The sequence below is a fragment of the Bos javanicus genome, chromosome 24, assembly GCF_032452875.1.
Source record: "Bos javanicus breed banteng chromosome 24, ARS-OSU_banteng_1.0, whole genome shotgun sequence".
NCBI classification, from domain to species: Eukaryota; Metazoa; Chordata; class Mammalia; order Artiodactyla; family Bovidae; genus Bos; species Bos javanicus.
Window position 1 is genome coordinate 7,270,542 of NC_083891.1, and position 13,747 is coordinate 7,284,288.

Here is a 13,747-nt window from a genome sequence, read left to right on the forward strand (position 1 = left end):
GTACTGTTTTCCATAATGGCTGTACCATTTTACATTCTAAATATAATTTTCTAAAGACTTTTTTTTGTACTCTTTAAGAGAGAATATTCTCTTTCTTAAAGCAAGTCATGTGCTGTTACTTCAATCGTGTCTGACTCTTTGCTACCTGCATGCACTGTAGCCCATCAGGCTCCTCTAAGCATGGGATTTCCCAGGCAAGAATACTAGAGTGGGTTGCCATTTCCTTCTCCAGGGAATCTTCCCAACCCAGGGATCGAACTCTTATCTCCCATGTCTTCTGCATTGGTAGGTGGATTCTTTTACCACTGAGCCACCTGGGAAGCCCAACTTTGTTTTAAGTTTACTTAAAACAAGTAGTCTTGGCTACATATTAATTCTAGGTTGGTTAAAGAAGACCCCAGGTGGAGGAATTGGAGTGGGAAGAAATCCTGTTCACTGTGCTTTTCAATGTCATGTTTAGTAATTTACTTGCCTTAGATGTCTTGGATGTTTACCTTCCTACCAGCTGGAAATCCGTGCAGGCCAGTCCTTTACTACAAGGAGAAAGTCAGAAGGTGTTTCTGCGGATGTTGTCTCACCCTTTGCTACAAGTGAAAGTTGAAACTTACCACTGCTGTCTGGAAATTGTTAAGGTAGGTTGTTTGGTTTTTGTGGGGAGGGGAGCATTAACAGTGTATTCTTTTGTTATAACACTAAAACTAAGAATTATTACCATAAAAATAGATGGTAATTATTAGTCAACTCTAAGAAATTTATATTATTGCATGCATGCTGTGTGTGTGTGTGTGTGTGTGTGTGTGCGCGCGTGTGCGTGTGCACTGTCATTTCAGTCGTGTCTGACTCTTTGCGACCCTATGGACCATAGCCCGCCAGGCTCCTCTGTCCTTGGGATTCTCCAGGCAAGAATACTGGAGTGGATTACTGTGCCCTCCAGGAGATCTTCTTGACCCAAGGATTGAACCCGTGTCTCTTAAGTCTCCTGCATTGGCAGGCAGGTTCTTTACCACTAGCGCCCTCCTGGGAAGCCCCCCAAAATTGTTAGTCAACTCTAAAAACTTTATACTATTAAATTCTGTAACTGCAAACTTGGTAAGTCTAGCATCTGAATTGCTTTATTAGAAGTTTTATTAAGAATTACATTTATGTTGTGTTATTTAATGATGGAAAAATTATAAGGGAAAGTTGACTTCTATCAAGTATTCAAAGTGATTTCTATGCACAGGAAAAGTTTTAGGTTATTACAGCTTAAATTTTATAGTTTCAGATCTGTTTTCTTAGTAATATTTTTCTTTTCTTTTGAAACAAATATTTCCTATATTTTTAAATTATAAAATATTTTAGGATAGAGTAGTGTTCTTGCCTGGAGAATCCCAGTGACGGGGGAGCCTGGTGGGCTGCCGTCTATGGGGTCGCACAGAGTCAGACACGACTGAAGCGACTTAGCAGCAGCAGCAGCAGCACCAGTACATAAATATTAACTATTTTGATATTGAAAAGAACACTGTACAAAGGACAATATAGAAAAATACCTATGTTCCCATGTACTCTTGAAAATGTCCTCTTGTATTCAATACTTCTGTAAGTACTATCTAGGTATAATGTATACTTTTTGCCATTTTTACTTATCATTTTTTTTCAGGGAAATAAAAATATTAGTTACAACTGAGGCTTCTTTCCTTTTGCCACCAATATAACCATTCTTAAAAGTTGGTGTTTATCCTTCCCATCTGTGTGTTTTACATACATGTCTCTATAAATCATATATATTATTGTTTCTGCCTTTTTAAAGTAAATAATTTCATGCTGTACACGTTTTTATGGCCTGTTCTTTTCATTTAATCTACCTCGTTCATTCATCTTAACTGCTCTTTACTTTGAATGTATTTTCTTCTATTTATAGTTAAGTATTTAGGTTTGGTCTACTTTTTACTGAAATTAAATTTTTCAGTATTTTCAATAACCGTCTGTAACTGATAGTGCATGTTTGAAAATGTCTTGATTTTATCTTACTCCTGAATGATTGATTAGCTGAGTATAGAATTGTAGATTGACTGCTATTTTTTCTTAGCACTTTTCCAATACTCGTTTGCTCTTGTTAGGCTTCTATCATTTTTGAGAAGTCTGTTGTCAGTTAAATTATAATTTCTTTGTATTTTTTTTCTCTCTACCAGCTTTTAAGATCTTTTCCTTATCTCTGCTGTTCTTCAGTTTCATTGCAGTATAACTTTGTGATAGGTGTGTCATGCAAACTCAAAACTTCTCAAGAGAATCTTTATCTCCTACCAGTTAAAAGAAAAGTTTTAGTGACTTAAGTACTAAAATTGGATTTGAATTATAAAGAGAAGAAAGAGGAATCCTTTGGAAAAATCAGTGTCACTGATTTTTAAAAACTTTTGTATTATTTTGCAGGAATGTTTAGGCATCCATAATATCAGTAAACCTGTGTCCTCCCTTTGTAATGGAATTCATTTTCTACTTCACCCAAAAGTTCTGTATGAAATCTCTGCATTTGGCATTCAAGACCCCAAAAATGAGGTATGGCATGTTAAGAGGAAGTGTCAATACAAGAGAGTAATTTCGTAGATATTCAGCTAAATCAAGGTAATATTCTAATGTAACAAGACAGTAGGATGAGAAAGTAAAAAGAAACTTGTCTTTAATGTGTGGGTTCAGTTAAATTGTTGTTAAAAAAATGTTAAAAATGAGGCTCAAAATATAGGACATCCTTGTTCTCAGAGAACTCAGATCAAACTAAGTTTTTCATGTAAGGTATAGGAATGATGCAGTAGTTATAGTAAGAGTATTTCCATAAAAAACATTTTTATTCAATGGAAAAGTGTACTTTAAAGATAAGAAGAGAAACCATTAAAGGGGGAAAAACTGGTTGAGAACAGAATGTAAGATGATGCTGTGGAAACAGGAACTGTGAAGGAAGAGCTGCTGACTGTAGCAGCTTTCCAGACTGCGCATGGAGCGTCCCAGGTACGTAAGATGACTTGGCGGCCACCTCACTGGACTGCTGTCCGTGTTGTTGGGCAGGTGAGCGCTGCAGCCAAGGCCATCCTGGTGCACCTGCTGCAGGGCCGACTGAGGGTGTCGGCGCCGACCTGGAACAAGTTCATCGAGTCCCTGTGCCCCGTCATCCCCGTGCTGCAGGTACACTGTGCTCACCCACCTGGGCCACCGTTTCTGGTCGGTGAGCGTGACTGATTGAAACGCGTGCCGTCGGGGAGACAAGAGATGCTGGGGTGCTGTGTGTCTGGGTGTGAGGTTAAGAAGTGAGGCACTGGCCTTCAGCACCGACTGTGAAAAATAGAGCTCAGCCTCATGTAAAGGCTTATAGGCAAAGCTAGCCATGCTTTTCAAGCAGACTTGATAGAATGAAACTGGCTTCGTGGATTCTACCTGTTTATGTATGGATTAGCGTGATAGGTTGATTACTGAGCTCTCAGAGAGCCAGCTTTGTAAGCAGCCCTTCTGGGCTCAGGTAAAGGAGTGAGGGGCATGCAGGGCCCCCCTCCCTTGGATGGGAAGGTGGGGAAGATGGGAAAGGCCCACCCTCATGGGAGTGGTCCTTCAGAAGACAGAGCTGGGACCTCTGGCCAGCGCAAGACTGCTCCCGTCTTCCTGCAGGCGCTCCCGCTGTGTGTGCGGGGTGGGGGGTGCAGGGGGCAGCTCTGAAGATCTGCAGGGGCCCCATCCAGGGCAGCCCCACAGCTCGACTCCTGGAGAAAAATTAGCACGTGTCAGGAGGGTTTGCACATTTTGCTGAAGTTCTCCAGTATTATTTTTTAAATACAGTTGAATGCAGGCTTCTTACTTCATGTCGGTTATTTTAAGAAAAGTCCTTATTCAACTGAATTGAAAGAAATTTGTGAGTTGCCTGACAGGTCAGCAGAGTTTCTTATTCTCTCAAGGTAAAGAATCAAGCAGCATGTTATGTATATAGTCAAATCATAACTTGCCTCTTGATGAAATCTGTTAGGGCTATGCCGACACTGAAGACCCTCTGGGGAACTGCATCCTCCACCTCAGCAGAGAGAGTCCAGAGACCGATGAAGGGGTGCTCCCCTCTGCCACCCGGCTGAAGTCCATGCTGCGGCTCCTGCTGGTGAAGAAGCCCTCGTAAGTAGAGCAGGTCCTCTGAGTGTGCGAGGCCATGGGAGCGTTCTGGGAAATGAGTGAATCCGTGTGGAACCATAGAAGGTCAGCGAGAGTGCTTCTTTTATCAGAGGGCCCCGTGAGTGGTCTTGTGGACGCTTTCCTTGGTGCCCCATCCTCCTCCAGCCTCGCCGCCAGGCCCGCCCGTGTTGTGGCCCCACTGCGCTCACTGCTGGTCACAGCGCTGCTGCAGGACGGGTAGAGCCGGGCACAGAAGCAGATGGCAGGAACCGTAGAGTCTTTGCACTGTCTTCTCTCTTTAGAAATTGTTAGCCTCCTGGAGTGAAACTTCTCCAATGAAATATTTTTTCTGAAAACTAAAGTTTTTCATGAAAGTGTGGTGGACCAGTTGCCTCACATATCAGGGTCTGTTGTTGCTGTTCAGCCGCTCAGATGTGTCTGACTCTGCAACCCCATGGGCTGCGTCATGCCAGGCTTCCCTGTCCATCACCAGCTCCTGGAGCTTACCAATGTGTGGATGTATTTTCATCTTGTTTAGCTTGTCCTCTTACTAGGCAAACTGAAGAAGTGCCCTTTCCTCCACCATTCGTGTGTCCTTTTAACTAAAAGAGGAGGAGAGAAGGATTGTCTGTCTTCCCTCTTGGTCGGTGCAGCATGAATCTACTATGACTCTCTTGGTGTAGCAGGGGTTAGATTTTCTCTCACCAAGAAGAGAAAAAGCACTTAAACGTCCAGATGGATCAGCAGTGATGACGAGAAAGGACCAGCTGGAAAGGCTGGGGGACACAGACAGACGTTCTCTTGACGATGGGTAATTTTGTTTTCCCCTTACCTAGTTAGGATGATACAGTGGCTTCTTTGTAAACAGGCAGTCAGACGACAAAATAAGGAAGTAGATGAAATAAAGTAAAATGATAAGAGAATGGAAGGAGGAAAATAGGGACATTGTAAGAGCATGTGTATTGTGCAGAGAGGAACCTGTGGGTGATGCTGGAGCCGGTGGGGCAGATGGGGTTAGTGTGCGTGTGCTCCTCGGGATTGGGCTTCTGCAAGTGCTCCCTAGTCAGTGTCTTTATTACTACTGTGCTCATTTAGTGCTCCCTTCCTCAAATTTGGTGATTTAGCAAAACAGATGTTTGTTTCCGGATTGCCTTTCCTGGCCCAAAGTCTCCAGGTAAACAGAAACACTGTTCTCAGGCAGGACGTTCTAGGGGCTTAGAGATCCCCTCCCAGGAGCCAAGGGTTTGGGTAAGGTAATTCTCAGTTACACACAGCTTAAAGCAGTGTAAATCAGTGTGTAATTGTTTTCATTATTTGACTAATCCTCTCTCATCTCATCAGACCATAAACTCCATTCGGCAGGAACGCTGTCCACTGGCTAATCTTTACATCCTCAGACCTTCATTGACCACCTTGGGGATAAATATGCTCAAAATATATTCATTGAAAGAAACAAGTGTAGGGAAATAATCGGATTCTGGTGCTCTTGCTAAACCTAAGAAAATGTGAAGTTTATCTCCAGAGGAAGAGATGCCTAAATCCATGCTTGCCGTGTTCCCCGCTAGCCTTTTCCCTGGGGGTGGTGGCTGCCCCTGCACCAGTGACCCCAGACACTAATGCAGAGCATGGGCCCAAAAGAAGAGTGTCATGTGGGTGACACGGCAGAGGGGAAAGGGAGCTTTGCCTGACTTCCCACACCATCTGGAGCAAATATTTGCCCTTCAAAGATGGTACCTGCTCATAATACAGTAAATTCCTGCTTTCTGTTGATTTGGGAAGCACTTGGGAAACAACGTCAGACTTTATTTTTTTGGGCTCCAAAATCACTGCAGATGGTGATTGCAGCCATGAAATTAAAAGACACATGTATACCTGTGGCAGATTCATTTTGATATATGGCAAAACCAATACAATATTGTAAAGTTAAATAAAATAAAATTAAAAAAAAATAAAAGACACTTACTCCTTGGAAGAAAAGTTATGACCAACCTAGATAGCATATTGAAAAGCAGAGACATTACTTTGCCAACAAAGGTCCATCTAGTCAAGGCTATGGTTTTTCCTGTGGTCATGTATGAATGTGAGAGTTGGACTGTGAAGAAAGCTGAGCACTGAAGAATTGATGCTTTTGAATTGTGGTGTCAGAGAAGACTCTTGAGAGTCCCTTGGACTGCAAGGAAATCCAACCAGTCCATTCTGAAGGAGATCAGCCCTGGGATTTCTTTGGAAGGAATGATGCTAAAGCTGAAACTCCAGTACTTTGGCCACCTCATGCAAAGAGTTGAAAAGACTCTGATGCTGGGAGGGATTGGGGGCAGGAGGAGAAGGGGACGACAGAGGATGAGATGACTTGATGGCATCACTGACTCGATGGACGTGAGTCTGAGTGAACTCCTGGAGTTGGTGATGGACAGGGAGGCCTGGCGTGCTGCGATTCATGGGGTCGCAAAGAGAGTCGGAAACGACTGAGCGACTGAACTGAACTGAACTGGGGACCGTGGTCGGCTGTAACCTGGCAGCACACAACACAGACATGACACGGCCTGTCTGGAACTGGGCATGTAACAGAAGAGAGATTGTATCAGTCATACTTCATTACTAATTGTAACAAAGCGAGATCAGTGACAGGGACTTCAGGGTGACGGAAAACAGGCTTGCTGTTGTAGGGAGGCCTGCGCGGGTGTGCAGGTTTTAACTGTAGTCGTCCATGTGCAACCTGAAACCTGGAACTCGGATTACCTCTTAGAATGTCCCGGTGTCCATGTAGTTCGAGAACCTGTCTCAGTATCCTCCAGCTCATTGTTGCTTGTCAACTTGATGATTCTAGTTTTGCATTTCAGTTGGTGATGGACAGGGAGGCCTGGCATGCTGTGGTTCATGGGGTCGCAAAGAGTCGGACACAACTGAGCGACTGAACTGAACTCAACTAATAGTGTGCAGCAGCCAGCCTTTTCTTGAAATCTTCTGCCTTTGCACTCAACTGGCTTTAAAGCTAATCAAGTCCAGATAAAATAGAGTTTTGATGGGAGCTAGAAGTATTTGCATTTTCATATTTGAGGGGATCTATTTCACTCCGAGTATCTCACTTTAGCTATTAACATGATTACTCTCCTGGAGGTTCGACCTGTTGTCTGGACTGTGTTCTTGCGTCTGTGATAGTTTTCATGATTGAGATAGATCACTTAACATGGAGGCTGGAGTCAGGATTTTTAATTTTTAATTTGGAGTTGAGGCAGTATTGACTGTGAAGTTTGCAGTCACAGTGAGTCTGCATCTTCTCTTGTAATTATCAGTTATTCTTTATTTCTTCTGTCTATTTATAAATGTAAAATGCAGGAATAATTGTAGATATACAGTGAGTACTTTAATAGAAAAAGTGAAATGTCATTCATAATTTCAGTATAGTAGAAAATGAAAAAGTGAAAGTGTTGGTCACTCAGTCATGTCTGCTCTTTGTGACCCCATGGACTGTAGCCTGCCAGGCTCCTTTGTCAATGGAATTCTCCAGGCAAGAGTACCAGAGTGAGTATCCATTTCCTTCTCCAGGGGATCGTCCCAACCCAGGGATCAAACCTGTGTCTCCAGGACTGCAAACAGATTCTTTACCATCTAAGCCACAAAGGAAGCATAAGCATAGCTGATACTTGTGTTGATTTGTAATAATTCTTTGTGATTATGGACCTTTCTAATTTCTATACTTTTTTTTTTTAGCCGTTTATATTCAGTTTATGTTACAAAATATTGACTTAAAGACTTTGTTTCTGCAGGGTCCGGGTGCTGGCATTAAAGCTCTTAGCATCTCACCTCACAAGGGAAGAGGGGTCTGACACCAAGCGCCCTTCAGTAGATGCCAGAGTTCTCTCCAGAGTTACTAATTTATTTATTGTGAAAAAACCTATTGAACTCAAATTGGATGACCGAAGAGAACTGATGATTAAGGTGCCTCTAACTTTCAAGTTTATTCATTTGTTTATAACTGTGTGATCTATTGTGTGTTACATTCTTTATTCCATTATACATCAGATAGGGAGAGAAGTGGTAGCTTCACGTGTGAAGTTGAAGTTGTATCCTGGCTTTTTCTGGCTTCTGGATACATTTGTTTATTGAACAGATATTTCTTGACTGCCCACTGTATGCCAGGCATCATGTCCCTTTTCATTGAGAATATACTCTGGAAAGGCAAATTCCTTTGAATAGAATCTTAAACACAGCGTAAGGCTAATCTCAAGGAAAGAAATTCTGTGATGACTCTTAAAAACAAATGTCACTGACATAAAAACTATTCTTTCTCTTCTCTTGGAAATATTCAAAAAAGAAAATATTCCTATGATAAAATTTTTCAGCCTTTTCATCACAAGAAAAGAATATAGAAGGCAAAGGCAGTTTCTCTTAAATGTTACAGTGGTTCTGAGGTATTTTTGTTAATCTCTTATTCTGAATCTTTGGCTTTTCCCCTCTCTTCAGAGGTTTAGCCTTCATCTCCTGTCTGCCCAGGGCTGCACCCGAATCATGGCGGACCTGTGGGATCAGTAACAGCTCGTGTTGGTTATCTCCATTGGTTCATTCCCAGGTTTCATAGCTTCTCCTGTGGCTCAAAGTGTGCAGTCTGGCTGTTTTTATTCAAGTTTAGACCAGCCCTTGAGGCCTGTGGCAGTGCTGTAGAGCCACACTTAATACAGTGGATTTTTTAAAATGGGGAAACACGTTCAGCGTTCTCCTAACCTGAGTGTTCGGGGCCATGTCATGGCAATGACAGGTGGTTGGAGAACCTTCCATGGACCATACACCAGGTCCTGTTGGGGTCGTCCTGTGTACTGAGCCCCTGGTGTCGCTCCTGGCCCTGTGTGTGGTGTGGGGGAAGGAGTGGGTTCTAGAGCTCTCTTTTCTGAGTGCATGTTAGGGCAGCAGATGGCGGTGGGTGGGAGGAAGGAAGAGTGTGTTCTGAGTCCTTTTCTCTCCCCTGGTCCTGTTGTGTTTTGCGTCCTCAGACTCTCCTGGCAGGAAGCGACGTCCGGGGGCTGGTACGGGGCAGAGGCTGGTCGGAGAGCTGGGCAGCCTGCCCCAGAGAGCTCTCTGCTCCAGGGTGCTTGAGAGGGGAAGGGGAGCGGGCCAGGGGAACTCAGCTGGTGGCCCCTGGGAGCAGCAGAGAAACCCCGAGTCACATTGGGGTTGACTCACATATCTGGGGTTGCTGTTCTCAGGCTAGCAGGCTACCCCCTGGAGTGATGTTGTGCAACTCGAACATTTTCTGTGAAATTGTTAAAAGTGGCTGCTAATGGGTTGTGAACAACTTCCTGGCAAAAATGTACATTAAGAGGAGAGGCTTATTTGACATGATGACTCTTTGTTTTAGATCTTAACTCCCTCTCTGACCTAGCACATCTTTCTTCCAAATATAAATATATCGATTACTTAAATAAGTTGGCTTTTGAGCTTTTCTTTTAATGGTATGAACTATAGAATGCTGTAGAATTTTACTGGAGAATTGGAAGTAGATGAAAAAATAATTTTTTTTTTCTTTTTGGTTTTCAGTTGGAGACTGTTGAAAAGGTGTATGGAATCTTTGTCTCAGATGATATTGATCTTGTTTTGAGAAAGTCAGCCGCAGAGCAGTTAGTGGTGATTATGCAAGGTACTGTCTGAGGAACGTGCTACTGAGGATGGAATTTCAGGGTGCTGCATACAGTGGTGCCGGGGGTTGGCAAACTGGTTTGTAGGCCATTCTGATCTGTGGCCTGTGTCTCTTATCAGCCTTCAAGTTAAGGGTGATGTTTACATTTTTAACAAATGTGCAACAAAGGCCATATGTGGCCCACAAAGCCTGATGTATTTACTATCTAGTTCTTTACAGAAAAAGTTTGCTGACCTCTGGTCTAGATTATCATTATTTAACCTAGGGAATGTCATTTGATATGTTGATATAATTCAAACAGTAAATTGCATCTTCCTTTCTCACTTTACCTAGTATGTGGTGTTCTGTTTGTTCCATCTTGCTTAAAGAAATAAATCAAATTGTACTTTTTGGGTAGGTAAGATAAAAATAATGTACTGTGACTATGTATTTTCTTTAAAGGTTTATTTTTAAAAAAGAAGTAGCAGAATGTACTCTTAACTTGTTTGTAGTGTTGTTATTCTTAGTTTTTAGTTTTTTCCCATATGTGATGTGTGTAATTTATTGTTAATGTTTGAAAGAAGTACCTTTGCATTTACATAAAAGGATTTTTTTCAACTTGGAAGGTGGGATATGATGAATGTTACCATCCTGATTGGGATGAGAGAGTAACGTGGAAAGGCATCTTCAACATATTTGTGGTTTTAATAACAGTAGTAGAAACTACAGAAAATCAGGCTCAAGCAAATGTGGAAAGCCTCCACTAAGAAATTAAAAAAAAGGTTTTAGAGAGTATTCTTTGGGTATTGTCTAGTATTTCAAAAAGAAAGCTCCTAGTTTGGCATGCACTGTATTGGAGGGTAGTGGAGCTGCCTTTTTAAAGTGGCAGTTGGAGATAGTTACAGTGACAGCTACTAATTCAATATCAACTTTATGTTTGTATGTTTTTCTTAATGAGAATATAGGGGGACAAATTAAGAAAATGTGTCTATAAGTTGTGAAATACTTATATCTAACTTAGAAGCAATGAGAGTTTTTGGTCCTAATGATGTCTCTAGTGCCTGTGTGTGTGTGTACATCTTAGTCTTTTAGGGCTGCTGTAATAGAATACCACAGACTAGGTGATTGATAAACAACAGAAATTTATTCTCACAGTTCTGGAGGCTGAAAGTCCAAGGTTACAGTGCTGTACATTCAGTGTCTGGTGAGGGCGTTTCTTGGTTCATAGTTGGCTGTCTTCCTCCTGTGTCCTCACATGGAGAAGGGGCAACAAAGCTCTCCTCTTTTTATCAGGACACTAATCTCATTCACGAAGCCTCCACCCTCGTGATTGGTGACCTCCCAGAAGCCCCACCTCTTGGAACCTCCACTTTGGAGACTGGCTTTCACACAGATGAGCTCTGTGGGGACACAGACACTCAGACCGTGCCAGTGTGTGCACGCACATATCCGCACGAATATGTTTATTGGAAAAGAGTCCATGTTCTTTAGAAATATTTAGAGTATGTTACAGACCCTTTCTTTTGTATTTGCTATTAAGAGTTTGGGATTAAAGAACTTGTGTTAATAGAAAAATCATGTTGCAAGTGATATTTACACATTTGCTTGTGGAGAATCTAAGCGTTTTGAGATGATGGATTTGGAAAAGAGAAGAAATGCCAATGAAAGAACCTACAATAATGTTCCATGTACAAATTAAAGGAGTCGTTGGTATACTTAAAATTCTGGTACTTTTCAGAATCTGACTAGTTCATTTAATGATTCTTTTTAAAATAGTTTCTTTACATTATAGAAGACATTCTTGTTACTTAAAAGTTCTCAAATTGTTGAGATGTGTATAAAGTAAAAAGTTTAAGCTGTCATCCTCTAATTTTCAACTATTTTTAACAGTTTGAAAGTTGTGGATGTCTGTTCTGTATTTTTAAGACTATAGAAAGTGTTCTTTAATTTTTAATAACTTTTTTTTTTGGTCTACAGATATTAAAATGCATGCTGTGGTGAAAAAAGTGCACCTAGTTGACAAGATAATTGAGTATTTAAGTGAATGTGTGGGTCAGGATGGTGAGGTAAGACATATTTTTACAGACTGCTGTTTTTATTAATTAAATTTGAAATGAATTCACTTGGTTTTGGATGAGTTCTTGGAGTGTCAGTCTTGAGTAACACCCACGACCTGTTCATTTTTTTTTTTTAATTTCTTAGAAGTAAGGTCCCTAAAGGAAAAGTAACCTTAAAATTTATATTAGATGTATAAGCATAAGTATATACAAAACTTACTTTGAGTGGAAAACAATTCTTAATGTTTGCATTTTAGTTTCACATAATTTTGGTGAAAAAGCATGAATTTAGAATAAGATAATGTTATATTTTGGAGCTTCCCAGGTGGCACAGCTGGAAAGAATCTGCCTGTAATGCAGGTTTGATCCCTGGGTCGGGAAGATTCCCCTGGAGGAGGAAATGGCAACCCACTCCAGTATTCTTGCCTGGAGAATCCCATGGACAGAGGAGCCTGGCGGGCTACAGTCCATGGGGTCACAAAGAGTCGGACATGACTGAGCACACAGGCACGCACACACATATGCAAAGTATATTTTATCTCATCTTAAAACTGATGACCATAGACAACTGTGTTTCCCCCGCCGGCCAGGTGGTGGAGTGTTTGGTTCAGCCGAGCCTCATGCTCCTGAGGAAGGTCCTCTGTGCCGACCCCGTCCTGCGAGAGTCTCTGTCCCAGAAGACTTCTGTCCTGACCCTGCTCTTCAGAGGTACATAAATTCTGATAGTAAGGAGCTCAGTCTTAAGCTTTAAGTGTTTATTCTTTAACTGTAGGTGACATTTACTTTCTACTTTACTAACAGAATACCAAAGTGGGTATGCTGCTAAAAGAACCCATCGCAGTGGAAAATATTTAACACTTTTGTGGCAATTTTCTTAAAATTCTGTTTCAGAGTAGGCCTCACAGCTGGGAGGGCTGAAGCCTCTGACGGCCTCCCACGCGGTGAGGTGGCTGTCGGGGGTGGTCAGCTCCCACCTGCAGAGCGAGGGGCTAAAGCAGCTGTCAGCACTGCCTTCTTTCCAACATCTGTTTCCTCTCTATTGTTTTATTTTGTGCCTTTAGATCTGACGCTTTGCTGCGATAACTGCTTAAATCCTTAAACTGACCTAGAGGGTATATATATAAACCCAGTCTGTGGGGAGTGGGAACTAGACCATCCTGAATGGCTGTGAGCATCAGTGTATTATATTACATTTTATAAAGTGTGTTTTTTTTTTTTTAACCCCTTTCAGTTTGGTTGTAATAGAGTAACATATTTAGATGGGAAAACTCCATGTAATTTTGTTCTCTTGTTAAATTTTTCTTGCCTTTTCTGACTGTTCTCAGTAGAGAGCTTGGTAACATTATATGCTGTTTTCTTTCCTAGAAGTGTAGGCCACTGCTTTTAAATATTCTACAAGAAATGTCTTGATCGGATGTCTTAATATGTTTAATCTTGTCAGTTATTAAGCATATTAAGAGATAAATGATACTTATGTTCAAAATATCCTTAGAATATAGTCATTTTATTTTAGCATTTTCTTGTCTTCTAATGATTCCTGCTTGCCAAGTTAATAGGACACAGTTTAAATAATATTGATAAAGCTTCTAACCAGGTAAAGTTCTAGAGACTCAGAGTGTTCGGCTTCATATATTTTGAGTAGTGTGTAAAATTTTATAATTTTTTTTATAGATTGATGTGGAAGAGTAGCAGTTATGGATCTGTAGTTTTCCTTCACCTCATTAATAATTATCTTCCTATTAACGTCATTCAGCAGAACTTAATTCCAGTTTACCATTTCTTTATGATTTTGATTTATTCAAGCAGTCAACTAATTATGCGTGCCTATTAGATTCAAAGGTGTTTTCTAAGCTAACATAATCTGTACCCTTTTTAATACTTTTTCTGTCTCATTGATGTTTCCAATCATTACTTAATTGAGTCTGAGAATAAATGATAGTATCTCTCATTAATGAAT

At 41.2% G+C, this 13,747-nt stretch overlaps 1 protein-coding gene across 3 annotated transcripts in view; it reads left to right on the plus strand.

The window, feature by feature from the left end:
* The window catches only part of RTTN (rotatin), a 121,473-nt gene that overhangs the window by 31,682 nt on the left and 76,044 nt on the right, over window positions 1-13,747 (plus strand). For all 3 annotated transcript variants that reach the window (XR_009733208.1, XM_061399551.1, XM_061399552.1), the window contains exons 14-21: window positions 506-632; window positions 2,410-2,535; window positions 3,040-3,156; window positions 3,986-4,125; window positions 7,890-8,061; window positions 9,655-9,754; window positions 11,711-11,799; window positions 12,381-12,498. Coding sequence is in view for 2 of the 3 variants with exons in the window: in XM_061399551.1 (XP_061255535.1) it covers window positions 506-632; window positions 2,410-2,535; window positions 3,040-3,156; window positions 3,986-4,125; window positions 7,890-8,061; window positions 9,655-9,754; window positions 11,711-11,799; window positions 12,381-12,498 (989 nt within the window). In the remaining variant the exon portion in view is untranslated. The remainder of the gene's footprint in view (window positions 1-505; window positions 633-2,409; window positions 2,536-3,039; window positions 3,157-3,985; window positions 4,126-7,889; window positions 8,062-9,654; window positions 9,755-11,710; window positions 11,800-12,380; window positions 12,499-13,747) is intronic.